Raw genomic sequence first — 25,055 nt, forward strand, 5'->3', positions numbered from 1 at the left:
GGGGGAGAGATGGGGCTGGGGTTCCAGCAGCAGCCTGTGACCAAGAGACTTACTTGCCAGCTGCCAAAGTAGCCTGCCTGCCTGCAGAGCTTAAAATGTTTCCCTGCCTCCCCTCCCGTTTTAAAACAGAAACGGAACCCTGCAGCCGCGTTTCTGCACGGGGCTGTGGGGAAAGCTGGGGAGCCTTCCTGGGGCTCTCTGCTGCCTCTGTGGGCTGAATCCAGTGGCTTGGCGGGCCGGATTCGGCCCATGGGCTGTATTTTGCTCAGGCCTGATTTAAAGGAAGAAGAATCACCAGTCAGGTGAAAGAGGCTGGCTGGGGTTGTTTTGCTGAAGCTTCTCCCCCCCCCCCCCCCCCAATTCATACAGGAACATGGTTGGCTGTTCCCCTTCATCAGGGAGTGAAGGAAATTGCCCGATTGGCTGCGCTCCCCAGCTAGAGTGAGGAATGCAGGGGGGAGATGAACTTGGACCAGCCCCAACTGGGGGACATGCACCACTCCAGTGGTGGCAATGGCGAGGCACTCCTCACCTGGCCCCAAGCTGCTGTGGTAAGAGAGGGTTGGGGTAGTCCTCTCTCCCGGGTTAGCCTGCATACTAAACTCCTCCGCTCCGCTCCACCTCAGAGCAGTGATTTAAATGAAGCATGAACTTTTTCTTTTTCTTTTCAAACCCCCCCCCCCCCCAAAAAAAAAAAACGAAAACCAAAAATTGAGTTGTCCCAAGTAATGTTGGGTAAATCTTCTAGTAAGAAACATTATATGGTATACTAAGAGTAAATATGGCAATGCTAAATTTTCTTACATATAAAATAGGGATGTGAAAGTGTAAACATGTACTACATGATTCACTGGGCTTATGGGTTAACCTCTTTGCTTTCTAAGACAGATGCAGCAATGTGGGGGGGCAGGCGGGAGCGGGTGCATGCTAAGGATGTTTAAGACTAGTCAACTAGTTCCCCCCCCCCCCAACCCGCCCCTTTTCTGCCTCTATCTGATAGAGGCAGCAAAGGGGGGGGGGAGAGGGGGTACTTCAAAGGGCAGCGCCACACAGCTGATCCCCAGCTCAGCTGTAAGGCGCTGTTTTGTTGATTCAAAGCCGCAGCGCCGCCTGGGGTTGGCTGGGGAACTCCCCAGCTGATCCTAGACTCCATGTGGCATTTCTCCCGAACCCAGGATCAGGTGGGGAGTCCCCAGCTGACCCTGGGTTTTTGGGAAATGCTGCGCAGAACCTGTCGTCAGCTGGGGAGTCCCCTGCTGATCCTGGGTTCCGCTGAAATGCTGCACGGGGCCTGGGATCCCAGCTGACCCTGGGCTCCCTGTGGCTTTTCAAATCAGTAGCGCAACATGGAGCCCGGGGTCAGTGGGGGACTGAGAGTGGGCTTCAGCTTTGAAATGCGCAAGAGCCCCCAGTAGGGACTCTTGTTCATTTTGAAGCTGGCATGCCTGCATGCAGCTCAGAGTGAGTGGGACTTCCTGCTGGCCCCGAGCTGCACACGGTGTTCCGCATTCCTCCTTTGAAACTTCAAAGGAGGAATGCGAAAGTGCCCATCGAGTAGTTGATAGAAATTCTGTTGACTACTCGACTAGTCAATTAACCGCAATTTAACATTCGTAGTGTACTGTGAGCTGACTTTTAAGCCAGCTCCTCACACGTACCAGCTCCCATGGAGCTCCCTCCTCCTGCTTTTCTGCGTAGTTGGCAGGCTGCTTCCCCCGTGTATGAATGTGTAACCGCTGAAATTTTCAGTGGTTACGCATTTACCTAAATGATCACATTTTAGCATGCCTAATATAAAATGTATCCACCAAAATAGATCTCAGCTCAAAGTATATTGTTCTCTGGTCATTGCGTGCTCATGCTTGGGATTGCACGTGTGGACAAGAGCAAGCATGAGAATATTTTAGGATATGTCTGCTCTACAGTGTAAGCTCAAGGTTCAAACTCTTACTCAAACCTTGCCCTCCTTACGTCTGTCCATCCATTGTGTTCACCAGGCCCCAGATTCAAGGGCCCCCTGGAGTTGAGGAGTTCAAATCTGAGTCCACCCTGGACTCAGGATTCAGTATTGCTTTTTAGTGGATATGGAATCCCACTGGACTTGATGTCCATCAAAAGAATTCCAGGAGCCAATACTTTTTGTCTTATTGTCAGTCAAGTCTGATGGACACTGAAGTTTTCCTATGCTGCACTACGACCAAGAGTCCAGGGCAGCCGCTTAATGGAGGGGTGCTAGGAAGTCTGGGATATGGGTGGTAGGACTTGGTCATATGATGCAGTGCAGATGCTGGGCCACCAGGTTAGGACTCAGAGTTCAGCAGTTCCTAACCTTCGGTTACAAATGAGTGTAGAGCCTCAACCCCCAGTTCAACAAACCCTCAGTCTGCTAACTCAGGTTCTGTTAACCCTGCAGTTACATTGCGTTAGAGACAGCCTTTGGGCTGTGGCTGGCTTAGTTCAACTGATGGGCTATTGGGGTTAGGCTGGGGGACCCTGAGCCCAAATATTTACACACCAGTCTTGCAGCCCAAGCCCTGCAGCCCAAGTCAGCTGACCTGGACCATCTATGAGTGTTAAATTGCTGTGTAGACATACCTTTAAGAGTTTCTAAGGTTGTGCGCGTCACTGAGGCTTACCTCCTGTTCAACTTATGTGCTATTTGGCCGGTTGCCTGGAGTATGGAGCTGCTAAGTTATGAAGGAGCAGAGATTCTGCTTCTGCTGACCTTTTAGTCCTGCTAACAGGTATTTTCACCTCTGCTTCTCAAAAGGGATTATGTCTAAAATTTAAGATCTCATAATTTTGGTTGTAAACATCTTTTATTCATTAGCCTTTAGTCTAAATAGAAGCAATTAAAACATCTAGTTAATTCACTAGATTTTGTGTGTCTGCTTAGTATGAATTGAAATCTAGTTGCATGTTAGCGAGATCAATCAATATCGGACATGTGCCCTGAAATTTTAAAAATGTCACTTCTAGTTTTTAGAAAACTTCCTAAATTAGTGGCTCTCCTAATCTTGTTGGAACCTTCCTGGTGATTGATTAGAAGATTAACACACCCTGTGGTCTTTCCCATCATTCATTGACATAGCTACAGTCATCTGTTTTTTTTCTATCCACTTTTTTTCTTTTGTTTTCTATCTTGATAACTTTTGTTCTCTCTCCCCCTCATTTTTCCACTCTCAGAAAAGCTCTAGAATAGACAATCCAAGGAGGGGGAAATGGTAATGTGTTAGTTGCATATGTTCCCACAGTTAAGTTGAAAGTAGAAGAAAAAGTTGGACATGTAGGCTGATACCTGTACATGCACTGAGGTAATAGGGAGAAAAAAGCAGCCATAGCTTTAGGAACATGTTTCCCTCTCTTCGCCTTCAAAAGAGCAACAAAGTGCTTTTCCTCTTTTATATCTGCTCCTCTCCTTTGTTACATTTGTCTTGTTCAGTTCCCCTTCCTTAGACTCCAAAAAACTGGATTTGTTAAAAGGATTTACTTCACGTTTTCTAGGAAATTAGAACTGTACATGACATAAAACATAAATGGCATAATGTTGCTGAGAGAAAATACTAAATTTCATACTCTATGAAGTGATTTAAACTACTTTGAATTTTTAAAAAACAAATATTAATGCAATTTTAACCACTGAGCCACAGATGACACTTGGATAACATTTATCTGTATTAAATAAGTGTTATGTAGATTGAAGTTTGTGAAGCATTTTGAATATGCCAAATATTACTCAAAATCATTTTTCATATACATTAAACTCCTATCCTATTTCAATTTCACCTTTTTGAGCAAAATATTATTTGCCCATTCCTGCATCAATAGGACAAGTCTCTTTTGTGACTGGCTCTTTGGAGAAGAGAAGAAGAGTATCTTTTGGTGTACCATGGAAGAGACCAGTATCTGTGTCAGAATTCTTCCTTGTACCAAATGCTGCAATGGTGGGAACCACCATTTTACCCTTACTTGTCCTCTCAGTGACAACTGCCTCTTCCTGTTGTACTCTTGCCTAAGCAGCAACAAAATGTGCCTGCACTAAAGACTAGGATCAGTGCCTCCTGGCATGGAGCCTAGAACAGTTGTATGCTGAAGAGCTGACTGCTGACAAATGGACAGGAAAAGCCTATGCAAAGCTATCATAGCATGGTCTTGGAGTGGGCTCAGTTGTGGAGTTAGAGATAAACTTACTGTACTAAAATGAGATATGGGTTTTATGGCACAGTGGTAGACTCGGGTGCTTGTGATGAGTGTACAGTTTATTTATGATTATATAACCACATCACTGAATTCAGTTTAAACTTGAGCACCCAAAATAGAGTGATGTGGTTTTAGTTATTCCTGTGATAGGCAAGGTAAAGTATTTCCAAAGATTTTTTTTTTTTTAAAGACTTAGAGAAATGTTCTAAGTTAGTGTTTTTGCCATGGTCCATTGTTAGTTGTACCAGAAGGGAATCTGAGAAATATGTTTAGGTGTTAGGGTGAACCCAAGAAAAGGTTAGCTCTGTTAACAGGGAAAAGAAGGTATTTGGAGATATTTTAATTCTGAGGAAAGCATAGTACAGAGATGAACTAGAGGCTTGTTTGAAGAATCATTTGTAATTTATGGTAATTTTTGGAAGTTATATAAAGCTATTCAGAACTAACCAAAGAAAAATAGTCAAATTTAACGCAAAATTAATGTGTAATATTTTTATGTAGTACTCAGTGCTTTGTACAGTACACATATTGCTATTTCAGGGACCCTCTGCTTTAATACGTGTATCTAGTTTATTAATTCACCTATATATGCATAATCAGGCTAAGTGTAAATATTGTTCCATATCTCTATATAAATTTAATATACAGTGGAACCTCAGTTATGAATATTTCATGAATGGAAGTTTGTAACTCTGAACAAGACGTTATGATCTTTCAGAAGTTTACAGCTGAACATTGACTTAATACAGCTTTACTATGAAGAAAACTGCTTCTTTTAACTATCTTAATTTAAATGAAATAAACTATTTCCTTTTGTCAGTTTTTTTTAACTGTCCCTTTTTTTTAGTAGATTACTTTTAACACAATATTGAATTTTATTTGCCCTTTTTTTTTCTTATGCAGCCTAATTTGTGTGCTTCTGGTTTCAAATGAGGTGTCAACCAGTCATTTCATAACTCTAGTGTTTATAACTCCAAGGTTCTATTGTAATAAAATAATGAAAAAGCTGTAAATAAATCTTTCTAAAGACCATGTTGTTGTATTTAGCCCATCAAAGTTCAGTCCTTCAAAGTCATTGGGAATTATGAGTAAAGATCAAGGTTCTGAGTGGCTGTTGGGGATTAAAACAGACCTTCCTGGGATCTGATCATTGATAGTATCAAAAGGAAACTGACACACAGTGTAAGTGTCCTAGGAGTTTCCTAGTTGATCTTTCAACTTAACTTTTTAAAAATTGACTAACTTAGAAAAAAATCCAGTTTTAGTTAGACCATCCTTTAAATGATGTAGTCTAACTTTTTAAAACCTAGTTTAAAACCTGTATTTTTACTACTGCTCTGTTAATATTTACAAAGAGATTTTTCAGGAAGACAATCAGCAAAATTGACTAGATGCAACATTCAGATCCACCAGCTGTCCTGCCTGTCTTTTCTCCTTTACCTTATGCCTTCACCACTCCTGATTATTTGGCATTATCCTGAATCATTTGACTTGTTTTATTTCTTTGTTTCAATAAAATGATCGAGACATGTCTTTCCTCTGCATTTCTCAGCTGCACTTCAGATCATTGACACATGGTGCAGGTACAGTAGGAGCAGACTGGATGTTATGAGGTAGGGAACGAGCAGGGATCTGCAACATAGGTAATGAGTGGCTCTGTTGGGGTGTGGGCGGGGGCGTTCTAAAGCAGCGGTGAGCAACCCATGAGTCAGGGGTTGCAGCTGTCTTCCTGGGGGGGATTGCAATGGATCAGCGCTTTAAATTAAAGGGGCTGCAACAAAATGTTCCCAGCGCCTTTTTTTTCCCTTAACCAAAATGTTCCTGTTCTCTCCCCCTGCCCCTTCTCCTGCTCAACCAAAATTTTCCCAGTCCTGGGGGGGGGGGTCGCAAATTAAAAAAGGTTGAGCACCACTTGCTCTAAAGCACAGTATTTCTGCTGAGTGACAGGACGGAGGTGGGGAGCGGGACAAACCCATGAAACTGTATTTCTCAAACTGTGGGTCCCATCGCAAGCAACCTATAGGGGGATCGCAGTATCACAAAGTTTGAGAACCCCTGCCATGAAGGATCTGTGCTCTGACTCTCCTGCTGCTTTTCTAAAAGTAGACCTAGTATTTTCAATCAACGAAAAAGCAGTTTGTATCGAGATCGATGTTTCTTTTGTCACTTTTGTTTTATCTGTATTTTCTCTTTCCTTGATGTGTCTGAGTTCTTTTTACCTTGCTCTTACTTTCATCTTTTCCTTCTCCATCATATTGTCCTATTCCAGCCTTTTTGTATCTGTTCCCCTCATCCCTTCCTCGAATACTTATATAGCACTAGATTTTAACAACAGCTTTGATGTCTACTGCTAAAAATCCTATGAACAAATAAAACCTAAATAGCAGTTTTTCTGTTGAAAAAGATACTCTAATATGACTTTTAATAGTGACATTGCCCTAGTTATATAGCCTGACATGGAAATTCACGTCTAAATAAATGATCAAAATGTCACTGGACAATTTCCCATTGAATGTGGGGGAAGCACATTTAGACCAGGCTTGAGAATTTCTGAAAATCTTATCCATAGATATTGCACACAATTCCAACAACTTGTGACTCTATAATGTCTACAAATGATAAAATTTAAATCAGAGTTAATACTTGATATTTTGAGTGTTTGTACCACCATTTGAGGTATGAAGGTATTTTAGTTCTTGAGCCACTAATTTTTTTTTAAATTTTGAAATGTTGAAATTGTAATTTTTTTTTAAATGTAGCAAAGTAACTGCAAAATACAATTGTTATATATTTAGTGGGTTTTGTATTAGGGTATTGCAAATCAGGCAACAATTAACTGTATTTCTGGGTTAGAACTTACAACATGAATCATGCCTACCCTCAAAACATGCAAAGCAAAAAACATTTTTAGATTACAATCCTTGGAAAAAGGATTGCACATATTTGAAGTCTAGCACAATACAACTGTTTTCTTGAGGTGTGTAGACGCTACAGGAATATAAATGTCTAATAATTGATCAAATCCTTACATTTAAAATAAACCCACGTTCCTTAAATGCTTTTCACTATTTTTAAATTACAAAATGTCTTTGAGTTGGGATGTGAACGTGTAACCATGTATGAGCCTGAGCTGATTCGGTCATGTGCACGATTACACAGAGCCCTACCCCCATCTCCACCACCTCTGTATCAGAAGTAGCAGTGCAGGTGGGCAAGAGGGAGCTGGTATTTGCAGGGAGCTGGCTCTCTGTGAGCATTTGGTCCCTGTCCCCTGTCCCCATGCTGCTGCCTCTGATACAGAAATTTCTCCTGCTATTAACATCTGTATTTCTATATAAAAAAATCTATTTATGGGACACATCCAGCCCACTTAATTAGCCTCATTAACACAGATCCTACAATTGACAGGTACTACTTCTGCTGTTTTATATATCTTTTGGTTTCTTATTTCCACACATTCTGAAGTGAGCTTTGCCCATGAAAGCTCCTGATTCTATATATTTTGGTTAAGGTGCCAAGCAACTGCTTGTTTTTAAGGTGCCAAGCAACTGCTCGTTTTTAAAGTTACAGACTAATAAGCCCTCTGATATACTTAAGCTTGACAGTGTCTTTTTAACTGAAACAACCGTTATAAACAAATGTAAGTTCAGAAATATCAATAGCAACTTGAAATCAGCACTTTATTCTATTTGTAATGTAAACCAAATGGTTTCTGTTTATGTACAATAAAATTATGTTATGATTTATGTTGTGGGTACTAGTATTGCTAATTTTAACATTGTAGCATAGTTTTAAGGCTGAAGATACAGCAGCTGGAAAAGTGAACCCCTTGCATTTGTTAATTGTGACTTCATATTCGTATTTTCAAACCTGTACCCCGACCAGAATGAATTATTGACTTGGTTGCAGTCTCTGACCAGGCACCTAGAGATTTTAGTGATGCGGGGAGAAATGAATCATCTCTGGTTAGTCAGAACCCTCCACAGTCTGAGAGAGAATAGCTAGCAGCTCACATACCTTTGTAGCTGAATTCCTCAGTCCTCCCACTCTTCTCTGTCAGCCTAGGTCTCTGGGTTTCTTCTCCTGTTCCATCGCTTTCTTGCTTTACTCTAGTCTATATTGCATTCTTATTCCTGACTATTCTGGTTTCCTGCCTTTCTAGGGAGGTGACGGGGATTCGGGAACCAGCTGCTGTCACTGCACTTCAGGTGCTTGCCTTGTCTTTCCCAACAGCTTGTATCCAACTGTCACAGAATCTCCATGAACCATCTAATTCCAGCATTCTTCCCCCTATCCTAGTAGAGATGTCACACAACATTCCAGATCTGTTTCTGCTTGCTGCCACAGGTTTTATTCAGTGAAACCTCATTGACATTGCCTTCAAATTACTGAGACTCAGATGCTCTTTTTTCCCTATTACAGTTCAGACAGCTAGCAGTGATACTTTTGTGTACCCCAATGTATAGATTAGAATTTTGCACTATCCTAGTTCCTCCTAAAATAAGATGTTCCCTTTAGGTCCCAATTCTAGAATATTTGTAAATTACCAAATGTATTTTTTATTCTAGTAAGTATTTCAATAGTACCTAGAGAACCACACCAAAACCAGGCATTGTAGAAATTTGTAGTAAGACTTTCCTTGCCCCAAAGAGGTTGCATAATCTAAATAGACAAGAGAGTGGTGGTATTTTTGTTTTAGGTGTGAGGAACAGAGGTGCGGAGAAACTGAGATTTGCACGAGATGTGGCAGCATTGGAATGGAATCCAGATATCTGGAGTCCTAACCCCGGGCTTAATCATAAGACTTCCCTGTTGTTCCAGTTTGTCATTGTTAAAAAAGGTGAATCAAGTTTTAAAAGGAAATTTTAAGAGCATAAACACAATAAAACAGATATTTAAAATTCTTTGTGTTTACAGTAAGTGTTTTTTTCAGTATTACTAATCAGATGTCCTAAGAATAATTTTGTCCATTTTTATTCTGCCGTATCCTTTTTGTTCTTCTTCTGGTGACTGTTCTAGATATTACTCTTACTTTGTTTTTTTGTGCTGGTAGTAATTTATCTCACTTGCAAATTTACATTTCTCTAAATTCTTATCCTATTAAAATGTCCTCAACTTATCTAAAATATTCAGAATGTTAGCATTGTTCAGACTTTATAAGTTTAAATTAAAACTATGTACTTCATTAATCCTCCAGGAGATGAGTAAAGATATTAGATATGTCTGGTCCCCAACCACTATAAGTTGTTCCCGTGGCATTATAGGGGGTGTAAATATGATGCAGTTAACTGACTGCAAGGAGAACTCCACCTAATCAAAAGACACATGGCCTGGGGAGAGGGTGCAGCATGATGCTACAAACATTTTTGGTTGTTACAGGCTAATACACAGTCGTTAAGCAGCCCCTGAACTATAACATTTCTAATGCTGCGCTCAGCTTGCCAAAAATCCATGTGACACAACTAACTTTAGGCCAAGTCTACAGTGGCAAGTTACTTAGTATGCTCTAACTCCACAGTGCTGTAATTTTCAAGGTGTCCACACTGGCAAGGCACTTAGCGCACACTAGCTCTGTAGTTGCCTCACTCTAGGTAAACCTCCTGGATGGGAAGCATAGAGATTACTGTGATCTGTAAACAGCACTAGAGTGCCAGTGTGGACACCATGGTGTAGTATTGTGTCATGACTGGCCTCTGGCATCCTTCCCACAATGCCTTTTCTTATCTCTGTTCATATGTTTAACTCTACTGCCCTGCTCTCAGGTGACCAACCCTCAGACCTGCTCTTTGCATCGTTTTTGAAACATGAAAATCCCCCTCCTGTTTGCTCAGTGCTGTGTTCTTAGTGCATCTTTCCATCATGCTATGCCTGCTCCTTGCCCCAGGAGATTTCATCAGTGTTTGAGGTGAGGAGGCTGTCCAGTTCCAGCTGTACCTATGGGCAGATCTCAAAGATGCTTAACTGAAAGGGGCCATGACTGGGACACCCTGCAGTGCAGGATCTAAGTCAAGGAGTTGTGAAACATCTGCCACATGGGGCAGGAAGCAAACTGCTGCGCCAGTCCCGCACCCATAGCCTGCCAGTGCTACAAAGAACTGGATTATATTCTTGGAGGCAACCCTATCTTGGCTCTGAAGACCCCCATGGATATTTCATCCAACAATGGACTAAGCCAGGAGGAGGAAATCATGGACAAGTGTGCTGAGTGGTAGGGAGACCCAGAACAAGAGCAGGACTCATCATCCACAGATGCCTTTGATCAGGAGCTGTTTTGTACCTCTGAAGAAGTGAGCCTGTGGCAGTAGTAGGAGGCTGCAGATGAAGAGCTTAGTAAGTGGGTTGGGTCTTTGGAAGCACTCAGGCGAGTTGCTGGGAACACAAGAATTCTAGAAAGGAGGCTTGGTTCTGTTAGATCTACCAGCACAGGGTTACTCAGATTCTGAACGGGGTGTTGATACAATCTCTTATTTCACAGTAATCTGCCTCAGATCTCATTAAATGTCTTACAGCTGCTGGGCCAGGTGTCTGCACAGATTTGCTGGCAATGCTCCTGTGCTCTTTGTCCTCTGAAGGCTGACGTTCCCTCACCATTGTGCTATCAGCGGTGGGAGAGTGGGGGGGGGAGGGGGAGGATGCAGGGGTGGGACAGTGCTAAAGTCATTGATGTACAAACACAAGCCGTATATGGTCCTGGATGGAACCTACAGTTAAGTAAAAGACCCCTTCTTTGCTTTTCTGCTCACCCTAAGCAGAGATGTCTTCTGGGATGAATGCAGTGTGTGGAAATGAGTGGTCATTACTATCGGGCACCCCCATGCCCCTCCCACAATGCTCTCCTCAAGTCACACTGGCCCAGAGTGCAGTACCGCCCAGCATGAAAGAGAACCTAGCTGTTCCCTGGTACAAATGAGACTCCCAGCCTCCTACACCAAGGGATTCCTTAGCCCTGGTGGTGAACTCACCATTGTGGGGTTCCTGTATCTTATGGGTACTAGGTATGTGAACAGTGCAGGTGTTTAAAAGGGGTTAGTGCAGTGTTGTATCTAGTGTTAATGTTACAATTGTGCCTTGATAGAGCTGACCTTGGCATGCCAGTCTGAAGTCATAGTGCCTGCAAAGAGGCTCAAAAAGTCTAGTGTGCGCCCCCACAGAACTCGAGAGGAGTTTTTGCATGACATCCTGAGTCACTCTGACACCAAACATAAAGAATTGGAGCAGACGGTCAGTGAGAGGAGGGCAGGGCTTTTAAATGTTATGAAGCGGCAAGTGGACAAGATGGAGCGTATGTGCGACTGTCCACTCTCCCTTCCTGCCATAGCTGGTGTCCCAAAATTGTTTTCCATACACCCAACCTCTCTGTCAATGCCAATGCAATTTGGCCATCACCCTATTCCCAGGCATCATGCAATGCGCTCCACACCTGCCCTACCAAACCTTCACCCATACAGACTCCCACTGTGCTCAACCCCCATTTGTATGCAGTTTAGCTCTGATGAAATGCAGCCCCTCTTGCACAGCACGTCAGATAATAGGGTTGCACTTGAAACTTGGACATATACAAATCTATAAAACTCCTGGAGCATGCCTTACTTCCTGCCTCTCCTCCTTCCCCCGTCTCCCACCCAGTGCAGATGTTTCATAGTTTGTGTGTCCTACATTTACTATGTTTAATAAATGAAATTCATGTGTTTCAAAGCAATGGTTATTCTTTTACATGGAAGCAAGCAAGCCTACCCCAGCAGAGCTATGGTCACTGTAGCCTTAAGTGCAGCACATGGACCAATGAGGATAAGCCCCTAGCAATGCAGTCACTGCACTCCTATGCATGGCAACCAGTTTTAGTGACTTTCCGCATCAAATTGCAACTTCAAGGCATCCTTAAGCCTTGTAGCCCTGGTCTCGGGCTGCTCAAACTTGGTTTTGAGGCACTGAGCCTCAACAGTCGAGCTCTGAGTTGAAGCTTTCACCCCCCGCTTTGCAAATATTATGAAGAGTGTAGCATGCAACCATAACCATAAGGATATTATCATTGGTCATGTCCAACTTCCTGTATAAACAACACCAACGGGCTTTCAAATGGCCAAAAGCATACTCCACCATCATTCTGCACTTACTCAGTGTATTATTAAACCACTCCTTGCTGCTGTCAAGGCTCCCTGTGTGCAGCTTCCTGAGCCACAGCATTAAGGGATAGGCAGGGTCTCCAAGGGTCACAGTGGGCATTTCCGCATCCCCCACAGTGATATTCTGGTCTGTAAAAAAAAAAAAAAAAAAAAAATCCTTGCTTGCAATTTGATTTTTCGAAAGATGCAAGCATTATACACCTTTCCGGCCCAGTCTACATTAATGTCTGTAAAATGCCCATGTTGATCCACAAGGCCCGCGGAACCATGGAGCAATGGCCCTTGTGATTACAGTACTGGGAAGCTAGGTAGTCTGGTGCCAGAATTGGAATGTACATGCAATCTGTCACCCTTCCGTAGTTTGGGAAGCACATCCATTTAAAGCAGTCCACAATTTCATGCACGTTGCCCAGAGTCACATTTTTTTTGAGCAATATGCAATTGATGGCCCTCTGCATAAGCTCAACCATCGACTTTTCCATTCCAAAGGAACCCAAAAGCAGCATTCCACTGTGATCTGCACCTCTGTGAATGCCACAGGAAATCTTGTATGTATGGGTGCATGGACTCTTCATCATTACTTTGCAGCGTCAGGAATAATTCAGCTGCCATTCATGACATGTTAGTGATCAGAATTTTTATCAACTGCTGGGGATCCAGTCCTGCACACAGAGGAGGCAGCGCAGAAGTCATTGAGAAATGGCAGCAAAGGCAGATGGAAGCACGGGGGTTGCTGGGATATCAAGTGATTCACCACAAAACATTGGTACAGGACCCAGGACCTCACCTCCACCTTCCCGCAAACCTGTGTTGCTCTGTGGGATAGTTGCCCAGAGTGCACCGCTCCAAAAGCCACTGCAAGTATGGTTACACTACTGCACTGGTGGCTGACAACATGGACACCCAGTAGCGTTTTCACTGCTGCGCTCTGAGACGCACTGTAATTACCAGCCCTTTACATCTGCCAGTGTAGATGTGGCCTTAGTTACAGACCCTCATTACCTCTTCCCAACTCTTGCCCTCACAAATCATGCTGTGAGGCTCAGCACAGGGGGGGAAAAAAAGTTGGTCTTGGAACCTAAAGTACTAATCCTGCAATTTGATCCACTTTGGCTGATCTGTGCCTGTGCAGACCCCTGTTAATTTAGTAGGACTGCGAGAGTCCGGCACCTCCTTATCTCTTTTTAGCTGAGGTCCCAGTGTGAGAACCGCTGCCATACTACTTTCCTTAATTCAAAGACACATATGACTTTCAGTTGGAGTTTGAAAATGTTACGCATTTGAGAATTTTGCGTGCATATTTTACAGTATTTTAAAATTTGCATTTTAACAAATATGACAACTGTATGTGCTGAAGTAGACATTTACATTTAGAACTATATCAAATCTTTTTTCTTAAGATACCAGATGATAAGTTCATTGGAACTGTGGTTAAATTTTCTTAATTCTGAATCAATGAGAAGCATTTCAAACTCTCTTAAAGTTAGAGGTATATAAAATCATGAGTGGTGTAGAGAGGGCCGATAAAGAAAAGTTATTTATTAGTTCCCTAAATAGAAGAACTAGAGGACACCAAATGAAATTAACGGGGAGCAGGTTTAAAACTAATAAAAGAAAGTTCTTCTTCACACAGCGTGTAGTCAACCTGTGGAACTCCTTGCTCGAGGAGGCTGTGAAGGCTACGACTATAATAGAGTTTAAAGAGAAGCTAGATAATTTCATGTAGGTTAAGTCCATAAAAGGCTATTAGCCAGGGGATAAAATGGTATCCTTGGCCTCTGTCTGTCAGAGGCTGGAGAGGGATGGCAGGAGACAAATCGCTTGATCATTGTCTTCGGTCCACCCTCTCTGGGGCACCTGGTGTTGGCCACTGTTGGTCGACAGGATGCTGGGCTGGATGGACCTTTGGTCTGACCCAGTACGGCCGTTCTTATGTTCTTATGTTTCCAGTGTGTACACTAGTTACAGTGCTACTTCCAGGAGAAAATCATGTGGATCTTTACTAGAAAGAAGCATTTTCTCACCGCAGGAGGAAAACCCCTTATAATATTTTTCTGCAAAACCAAAAAAGCATCCAATTGTACAAAAGTTATTTATCAGTCTTGACACTCCCCCCCCCCCCCCTTATATCATTATTCTATATATTTGTGGTCCTCCCCTCCTCCCAGTATACACGTCATACTTTTTGAAAGATGACCTTAAGAGAACTATTTTCAAAACTTGATGAAATGAGTGTTAAGGGCTATTAGACATATTTGTCTTTGGAAAATCCACAGTATTTATATAGTTTGCACTAAATATGTTCTACAGAATATCTGTTTTATGCATGTCTAATATTCAAGAGAAAGGTTTTTGCTTCATATCCTGTATTTCTAGAAGTAGCACTAAAACTGAAATAGAGTTTGTGTCCAGTGTCCAGGCAAGCATGAATCCTGTACACTAGTTATAAGCAGATTTAGATTTCATTGCATGCCACTGTACATGTTTTTGGAAAAATCTGATTTTTACAGATTGAAATCCTATGTAGAGTTGAATGGGGGGAATAATCATGTTTATGGATGATAAACCATTTTAATTCTTATGATGGATGCTCCAATTTTTTGATGCTCAACTTATCATCTTGAAGGGGTCTGATGATTAGCTGAGGGTTGAATAATTCCTGTAAAGTAGGTTTCCTAAATTGGGAACTAGCCTGTAGGCCTAGAATTCCTATGTTTATGCTTACATATGAGTATATTTAAGGCAGTGTTTCCCAATTTTATTTGGCCATGGAACCCTTTTCAGCTTTTCAGAATTTCAAGGAATCCCTAGATTTGTCAAGCAAAAAAAAAAAAGGGGGGGGGGGGAGGGAGGAACCCACCAATGCATGAGAATCACATTCCTTCCCCAAGACCCCACCCCTTTGAGGCCCCACCACCTCTGTTCCTCTCCTCCACATCACTTGCTATTCCCAGCCATTATGCACTCTCACTGGATTGAGACAAGAGGTACGGGCCCTGGGGTGGGAATGAGGGATTTGGGTGTGGGAAGGGGTAAGAAGTGCAAGCCCTGTGAGGGAATTTGGATGCAGGAGAAGGGGATGCTGGCTCAGGGAGGGGGCTCCAGGCTGAGGAGTGCCGAGCAAGTCACAGGCTGGTGGATGTGAGGGTGCAGGAGTTTGGGCTGGATATGTGAGGGGCTCAGGGCAAGGAGGCTGTGAGTATGATGGACTCAGGACCCAGAGTTGCCATGTGTGGATGATGCAGGAATGTTGTGGCAGAAGACTGAGGATGTGGGGATGCAGGAGTTTGGGGGTGTAAGAGGCTCAGGACAGGGGGTTCCAGTGTATGATAGGCTCAGATTTGGGGTCCGGTGCTGCAGGAGTATTATGATGCTGCAGTGAGATGGGGATTTGGCCCCAATTGGGGGCATGTTGGCCCGGCTTCATTTTTAAATAAAATATGTCAAACTCAAAAGGTTTTAGCATTGTCTTTATTTATGAGAGGGGCAAGGAACCTCTTTTGAGTCAAGGGTCATTGACCCACAGAAAAGTCAGTTGGGGCCATGCAAATGAGATGCAAAAAACCCACTCCAAGCCTCACTAATGTGGTCCCAACTATGCTGGTGTGGGCAGGGGACAGGGTGCTAGTGAGTGCTGGGGCCGGGGAGAAGTTGCTTCTGGGTGGTAGAATGCTGGCACAGGTGGCAGGGTGCTGGGCAGGATGCTGGGGTAAGGGACATGGTCCTGCTGGGCACTGGGGTGGGTGGCAGGGTGCTGGGGCCAGGGCCAGGGTGCTGCTAGGGTGGATGGCAGGGTGCTGGGGCCAGGGACAAGGTGGTGCTTGGTGCTGCGGTGGGTGGCTGGGTGCTGGTGACAGTGCTGGTGGGGGCAAGGGACAGGGTACTTGTGGGGGGGTCTGGACAGGGGCAGCTGGAAGCAGTACCTGGCAATCCTGCAGCGCCTCTGGGTTATGGGAAGTGTGCGACTGCATTTCCCCTCCCAATACAGCTGGTGCATGCGCTGCCTGAACAGCAGGGGCTCTTGCACTCCAGCAACTTCTGCGATTCTGTTCTGGGGGCAGGGGGAGGGCGCAGTGAGTCCCAGGGCACAGCGCGCTGCCTTCACAGTCGGAGCTGCGCAGACTCCAGTCTCCTGACCTCCCGCCCCTGCACCGTGCAGAAAGGTGGCGGAACTAAGTTGCTGGGTGCCACAGCCCCAGCTGTTCAGGCATTGCGCGCCAGCTCCTTTGGGGAGGGAAAGTGCTTCCCTCCCTGCTGTGTGTCACGCGAGTTCACTCCTGTCTGCCACCCCCCTAGTGTGCCGGCCAGGAGCAACTGTTTTCCTCCCCCACCTCTCTACGCCTGTGTTGCTGGGGAGGCAAGGGAAACAAGTGTGCTGCTTCTTTAAGAAGCTGGCTAGCCAGCTCTCTCTCTCTCTTTCAGAGGGGGCAGGGCAGTGCTGGCTCCTCACGGAACCCCTACGTTCGCTTCGCAAAACCCCAGGGTTCCGTGGAGCGCTAATTGGGAAACACTGATTTAAGGGATAAGTATTAACTAATTTCTCATACACTCACCACTTTCCAAAGATTTTTTTTCTTTCCTCCCTTCTCCTACGCCTTGTTTTTTTTCCCCCTTTGAGGGTTTCCTGCCCACCCCTCTATGTGTTGTTACAAACTTGTGAAAGTAGGTAGCAAATGAGTTATTTGATTCCCACTCCAGAAGCTCGTGCTCAAAGTCCCAGATGAAATCACATTACACAACCCTGTATTAAGTGCTGCCTGATATTGTTGTGGAGGATTTTCTTATCTTCTCTGCAAAAAGTGTCATTTAATTTACTTGAGTCTCTTTTGCCCCACACATAGCCCACATCTGCCCAATCTGCAGCATCAAGAGAGCTCTACTTTCTAAGCCTGGTGATCAGTATGGGTCCTCTTCTTTTCCTCCTTGAGAAGAAGAGGCAACTGTCACTTTGCACAGGAGGGAGCAGAGCTATTGAGAGTGTTGGGTTTTTTTGCTACCCGCTTTCTACATGTGAAAAGGATATAGATTGCTCCTGCTTTTCCTGGGAGGGAGTGCTACCTCTTGAAGCTGCTGGGGTAGGCTGTTCTTCCTGAAAAGATTAGGAAAATGCTGACCCTAACGAAACAAAAGGGTTTTTACTTGTAAGTCTGAAAGTCATATAAAGGCTGTGGCTGTTCATGTCCTCCCAAGATTGCCTACAACAGTGGCCAAAAATCCTGTTAACTCGGAGAACTGACAGCTCTATTACAGCTACTTGGTACCACAAACACATACCTGTTTTGCTGTATGTGCCATGTAGATTTTGTTACCTTGTCTTGTGGAGGTAGAGCTTACAGGGAAGCCATCATTCTGTTGTGTGCCTCCCCGCCCTTGGTGAACATTAGCCCCTATAAACGTAACTTACACAGACAAGTGCATTTTGTGGTGGTAAGAGTCAGGTGTTGGTCATTGGTGGTTCTCTAGCATTAAAATGCTGATCAATTTAATCAGTGAGATTTAGTAGGAGTCAGCCAGAAGCTGTGCCCTCCAGCCTTGCTGCTAACCTCTGTTCTTCCCTCATCTTAACTATGTTAGCTTGGTAATTCCAGCACCTGAGTCTCAGACTGACACAGACTCTGTCTGATGTCAGGCCAGAAGTGCTCTGATGAACCACAGGCAGTTAGGTCAGTAAGAACAGCGGCTTTTGTAGCTGAATTTCAAGCTGTGGTCCACTACAATTTCAACTTCCCCTTCTGTGAGCCTCTTGTTACTAATAAGAGCTAAGAAAAAGAAAGAAGGGATCAGGGTGATAGAACTGGAATCCAAGGCGTCAAGCTGGAAGCCTGCAGTTCTTCTAGAAGGCAGCTGCGTCCTGTTGTGTCAGAAAAGGAAGTTGCTGACAGAGCCAAGCAAATTCATTATTTTTTGTGGTATAGTTCAATTATCTGGAATAAACAGTTACTGCATTTAATTAAAAAATAATTCTAAAGCTACTTACATCCAAAATGTGTAAGGTGATGGAGTGAATTTTTGAGTTCATGAAGACTGTGGTTATTCAGCTAGAGCAGGGATGGGGAACCTTTTTTTGGGTCGGGGCAACTGACCCACAGAAAAATCAGTTGGGGGGCCACACACAAGTGAGAAGAAAAAATCCTCACTGGTGTGGCCCATGACTGAGAAGGAGAAACACTCCCCACATTCTTCTCCCACACCAGAGCCTAGAAGGGCCCAGCCTAGTAGATTTTGTGTGCTCCAGCCCCACGGAGCGCCAGTGTGTGTTCCCCAATGCTATGTGGTACCTGATCCTTGGGGGCTGGATCCAGGCATCTGGGGGCCACATCCATTCCCCGGACCTTATGTTCCCCATCCATGAGCTAGAGAAGGGATAGAGAACTTTTTTGGGGGTCGAGGACCACTGACCCCCAGAAAAGTCAGTTGGTGGGTGGGGGGGCGCACATAAGTGAGAAGAAAAAAAACCCCTCACTAATGTGGCCCCTTACTGAGAAGGAGAAAGACACTCCTCACATTCACATCTCATACCAGGGCCTTGGGGGCCCCAGCCTTGAAGATTTTGTGTGCTCCAGCCCTCAAAGGAGCAGCAGGGGGCTGGAGCACCAATACAGGTGCCCCAATGCTGGAGGAAACATGCATCCGGTCCTTTGGCTGCATCCGGTCCCTTGGGCCTGAGGTTCCCCAACCCTGAGCTAGGGGAACGTGAAGAACTGTTTCAGCAAACTGGATGCATTTTAAAGGATACATATTACCTCGTCAAAACTTTAGAAACACATATTATATGGAACATTCATTTGTCCTCTGAAGAATTATAACAAATTTGCAGATTGAATTCAATCACTGAAATGTGAAATAAGGATTTTAGTTTTAAGTGCAAAATTCAAAGCTAAAATAACTAGTTTGAACCTATGTGTATTAATGTGAATAATGTATTTATTAATGTTTAAATGCTAGGATGTTATATGCAGGATTGCATATTAAATAAGCCCACTAGTTTTATAAGTATCTTCAATTTTCATATATTGAAATCTGAACCGTTTAACTTGGGTTTCTTTTTATTTCTAGATGGTGTGAAAGGATCATAATTATCTAATCAAGATGAATATAATGGCTTCCTTGATGAGGAAAACAGAACATTCAGTTCATAGGCTTATGTCTACGACATGAAGTATTTAACCATAGTTGTCTCTGAGAAATTAATTTGTGACCTGAGATCTACTGGTCCCGGAAAGAAATTGAGATTTCACAAATTTGAGCTATAACTTTTCCAGTACATTTTTGCCTAATCATATTTACATTTGCACAAAAAAAATATTGAATACAAAAATCAAGGATTATGCTGATGCATTTTTGTTTGTGCATTGCACATGATATATAATTTAAACTAAATTATAATTCATTTTTACTTTTATTTATTTCTTAATACATGAAGATTCAGCAAGAATAATTTGTCATCCATGGAAAAAAATAAGACCTATTCCTCAAAAATGGTTAGTAACTTTGTGTTAGATGAAATCAACAATTTAAAAGTAGAGCAAGAAGAAGAAAGTATAAATAATTGTACTTTGGAAGGAATGGATATAAAAAATGAACCTGAAGATTTCAAACATACAGACAGTAGTGATGAACAAGAAGACAAAGAAAAACATTTAATCAGTAATAATCCTGTCAAATATTTATCCACAGAAAATGAAGATGATTATGGATCTCTGTTTTCTCAATACAGTAGCACTCTTTATGATGTAGCAATGGAAGCTGTGACACAAAGCCTCCTTTCTAGTAGAAACATAAGCTCCCGGAAAAAATCCCCTGCTTGGAATCATTTTTTTATATCTCCTCGAGACAGCACTAAAGCAATATGTATGTACTGTATGAAAGAATTTAGTAGGGGTAAAAATGAAAAGGACCTAAGTACAAGTTGCCTTATGAGGCATGTGAGGCGCGCTCATCCTACTGTCCTTATTCAAGAAAACGGAAGTATTCCGGGTCTATCTTCTTTTTCTTCGCCTTCATTGTTACTGTCTCCTCAATCTGCAGATGTTGGAGATTTAAGTGCTGTGTTATCACCTATAAAACTGGTCAAGAAAATTGCTTCTAAGATACCATCTCCAGATCAAGTAATTGAGGAATCTGTTTCTGTCGTCTCTTCTAAAGAAGTATCAGACCTGCCAGTTTCTGAAAAATGCAGCAAAGAAGAAGTTATGGTCAGGTCATCTCCACCCTTACCACACAATCAGTATGATGAAACTATGGAGAATGTAGTGGAAAAAACTGTTCCAATTCCAAAGAGTACATCAGGTTCTAGAAGAAGATCTGCTGTCTGGAAACATTTTTATTTGTCTCCGTCAGATAATTCTAAAGCAGTCTGCATCCACTGTATGAATGAATTCAGTAGAGGAAAGAATGGAAAAGATCTCGGAACTAGTTGCTTAATAAGGCACATGTGGCGAGCCCATCGTTCCATTGTTTTGCAGGAGAATGGTGGTGGTACAAGCATACCACCCTTGTATTCTGCTCCTCCAACTTTATTGCCTTCTTTAGTGCCCTTCGATGGTGATCTGAATTCTGGGTCGTCCTCTCCAGGAAAACTGATTAAAGAATCAATGTCTGCTTCTTCTTCTCCAGATAGAATGGCAGAGGAAATCCATTCTACTCTCCCTTCTGGAGATTCTCTGGTGGAAGACTCATCAGTATTGTCATCTGATGATATAGGTGAAGCCTCTTTAGTGTCTTCTCCTGAGAAGCAATGTGAGGGATTAAGTCCATTGATATTTGAACATAGCTCTGTGTTTCAGCAGAATAAAAGGATTATGAAAAGGCTTAAATCAGAAGTTTGGCATCATTTTTCACTGTCTCCCGTAGACAGTCTAAAAGCTGTATGTAGGTACTGCAGTTGTATGATAAGTCGTGGCAAAAAAGGAGATGTAGGGACAAGCTGCTTGATGAGACATTTATATAGACGCCACCCTGAGGTGATTGGGAACCAAAAAAGCTTTATAGATGCAAGTTTGGCAAATTCTCCTTATGCTACTTTGGCTTCTGCAGAATGTTCATCTTCAAAATTGATTGACTTACCCCCTATGGTTACAAATGGTAATCCGATTATATATCCTGTCAGTAGCAAGAAGACCTCAAAACTGTGGAATCACTTTTCAGTTTGTTCTGCAGATTCAACTAAAGTAATATGTATGCACTGTGGACATACAATAAGCAGAGGGAAAAAGCCAACAAATTTGGGTACAAGTTGCCTTCTAAGACATTTGCAGCGGTTTCATAACAATGTGCTGAAAACTGATGTTTCAGAGACAGTGTTATCCTCTTCTGTGGATAATCACATGCCACTGAGCACAGAATTATTAGGATCTTCAACCTTTGATGAAACCAATGACAAGTTTTGTGATTCTCACCCAGTTGCCAAAAAAATTACAAGTCTTGTAGCTGAAATGATTGCACTCGACCTTCAGCCATATTCTTTTGTAGACAACATTGGCTTTAACAGGCTGCTTGAATACTTGCAACCTCAGTATTCTTTACCTTCACCGTCATATTTTTCTAGGACAGCAATTCCAGAAATGTATGATAATGTGAAACAAATAATTATTTCACATCTGAAAGAAGCTGAAAGCGGACTAATACATTTTACATCAGGAATATGGATGAGCAATCAAACACGGGAATATCTAACGCTCACTGCTCACTGGGTATCATTTGAGTCCTCATTTAGACCACAGTGTGAAGATTACCATTGTTCAGCACTTTTAAATGTGTCACAGATTGATTGCGACTACAATGGCATCAGTATTCAAAAACAACTAGAATATTGGTGGGAAGCCTGGATAACTTCCATTGGCCTTCAGATTGGGATTACTGTTACAGATAATCAGAGTATAGGGAAAACATTAAATGAAAGTGATTATTCAAGTGTGCAATGTTTTGGTCACACTGTTAATCTCATAGTAAATGAGGCTATTAAAAGTCAGAGAATGGTTCAAAATTTGCTTAGTATTGCAAGAAAGATTTGTGAACGTGTTCATCGGTCTGCAAAAGCAAAGGAGAAATTAGCAGAGTTACAAAAAGAATATGAGTTGCCTCAGCATCAACTTATTCAGGATGTTCCATCCAAATGGAATACATCGTTCCATATGCTTGAACGCTTAATTGAACAGAAAAGAGCAATTGATGAAATGTCAATAGAGTGCAGCTTTAGGGAGCTGATAAGTTGCGATCAGTGGGAAGTTATGCAGTCTGTGTGTCACGCTCTGAAACCGTTTGAAGTTGCGAGTCGAGAGATGAGTACTCACATGTCCACTTTAAGCCAGGTGATTCCAGTGATTCACATACTTAACAGAAAAATAGACATGTTGTTTGAGGAAACAGTGGGCATTGACACTATGTTAAAATCCTTGAAAGAAGCTATGGTAAGTAGATTGTCCAGCACGCTTCATGATCCAAGGTACATTTTTGCTACACTTTTAGACCCTCGCTACAAAACATCCTTATTTACAGAAGAGGAGGCTGAACAGTATAAACTGGACTTAATCAGGGAACTGGAAATATTGAGTTCTACCTCAGATAATAAACCTGTTTCTAATGGGTGTGATATAGGTTCACCATCTACAAACTCCTATAGGGAGGATAATCTTTGTTCACTTATGGCTGACATGAAAAAATCAAAAGATCTAAAAGAGAAGGCAAAGTTACCAGAGGAAATGGTGCTCTCATACTTGGAGGAAGAAGTGCTTGAGCATAAGTGTGACCCACTAACTTACTGGAACTTTAAGAAGTCATCTTGGCCAGTATTGTCAAAATTGGCTGTTAGATTCTTGGGTTGTCCACCAAGTATTGTTTCTTCTGAGAGATTGTTCAATACATCCAATGAAAACAGCAGCTTTAGTCAGTCAAGGTTAATGATTGAACACTTTGAAAAACTTATCTTTTTGAAAGTGAATCTTCCCTTAATATACTTCCAGTATTGAAACTAATGAACAAATTGCCAGACTAAAACTATTGTTGCTCACTTGGATATTAAATATTTGGATTGTTAAATTGCTCCAGTAGGGGCCATGTATGACATCTAATCAGCGGCTGTAATTCCAAATTTTAGTTTCGTCAGCTTTCATTATGTCTACATGTGCCTTATTCATAGTTCTTCAGGCCAGATATTGTATATATGTTTTTTAAAAGTTCACACTAGAAATAGCCTGTCTTGTCAAATTATACAAAATTATGTAGGTTTTAATCCATAATTGTAAATGAACATTAAAAGCGCGGTCATTTGTTTTAATAGAATGGCAAAAAGATGTAAACAGTTCTATTCTGTAGTTTTTATTCAATTATGTAAAAACCATAAACCAGGTACTGTATTTTAGTTAAACATTGCTTTAATTTCAGCAAAATAGCTTTTTTCTAGCTGTCAAAGAAAGCTGTATATAAAAGGTGGAATTCAAGCCATCTTTTTACCTAGCAGTTTTTTTAATTGCAAGCCCTAAAGTACTTAAGGGGTTATGAAGAATTATTATGGAAGATGTTTGTTTACTGTGTCAGGAGATGATTGGATTAGTATTTGAAAATATAACTAAATTTAGAGGTATTATGGAACATAATACAGAAGTCTGTAATCAAACTTCCCATCTGTTGTTCTATTCAGGTTTTACATTGTAACTGAATTACAGAAATATTCTGAGTATTTATATAAGCTCTTCCTGGAAGTTTTTATTAAAGTTTGTGAATTAATGCTTATTTAATGCAGTGTGTGAAAAGGCAAGATATTTACAGTGAAAGATTTGATGGTGTTCTAATGCCTTTTTAAAACTTTCGTTCACCAAAATTCTAAGGGTTCCATGGGTTAAAATTTAAATCCTGGTTCCCAACATGATTACAACTGGGTGTAACAAATAGTCTATCTTAAAAGTTCCTAGTATAAAAATAACCACCTCTGAAGAATAAATAGCCTTATGGATATGGTACACTGCTTAGAATTTTATGTAATAGGATTGATTCATAATTGTTGGTGTCCATCTGACAAATGAGATATTGTAGAACCCTCTAAACTTCAAATATAGAGTATAAAAAGCCAGCATTTTAATTTTAAAGAATGTTTTCCTTTCAACTACTAAATATTCATCTTCCCATTTCAGTTTGATTAAATACTTCTGGGAAGCAAGTCATTTCATTTGCCTGTGACCTTTTAGAAAAATTGTAGTTTTGTTAAAATACTGTACCTATGCTAATCTAATTTTGCATTTACTATGTTTTAGTGTATTTATAAACGGTGAACTGTTTCTGAAATTAAACATTTTATTTGCAATTTCTGGTGCTATTCAATGTGCCTTTTACATCTCGGATGGAAGTAGAAAAACTGCTTACTGTGAGAATGAAACTGATACAAATACATACAGAACCATACATTTTTGCAAAGAACACTAGATGCAAGCAAGGTTAATTGGTATATTTAGTTCTCTGTTTCAGACTATATTTTGCAGCCATTATATTGAGTAGCATTTTACTACAAGTATTATCATTTCTTTCATAAGAAGGGCCATACTGGGTCAGATCAAAGGTCCATCTAAGCCCAGTATCCTGTCTTCTGACAGTGGCCATTGCCCAGCACTCCAGAGGGAGTGAACAGAACAGGGAATCATCAAGTGATCCCTCTCCTGTCATCCATTTCCAGCCTCTAACAAACGGAGGCTAGGGACACCATTCTATCCATCCTGGCTAATAGTCTCTGTACCAAACCAG

At 42.0% G+C, this 25,055-nt stretch overlaps 1 protein-coding gene across 2 annotated transcripts in view; it reads left to right on the plus strand.

Annotated features, from left to right (window-relative positions):
* ZBED4 (zinc finger BED-type containing 4) overlaps positions 1 to 24,633 on the plus strand; it is a 40,125-nt gene extending 15,492 nt beyond the window's left edge. For both annotated transcript variants that reach the window (XM_075927857.1, XM_075927866.1), the window contains exon 3: positions 19,380 to 24,633. In XM_075927857.1, coding sequence (XP_075783972.1) covers positions 19,772 to 23,290 — 3,519 coding nt within the window. In that variant the 5' untranslated portion in view covers positions 19,380 to 19,771 and the 3' untranslated portion in view covers positions 23,291 to 24,633. The remainder of the gene's footprint in view (positions 1 to 19,379) is intronic.
* The last annotated feature ends 422 nt before the right edge of the window (positions 24,634 to 25,055 follow it).

This window comes from Pelodiscus sinensis, chromosome 1 (genome assembly GCF_049634645.1).
Source record: "Pelodiscus sinensis isolate JC-2024 chromosome 1, ASM4963464v1, whole genome shotgun sequence".
Classification (NCBI taxonomy): domain Eukaryota; kingdom Metazoa; phylum Chordata; order Testudines; family Trionychidae; genus Pelodiscus; species Pelodiscus sinensis.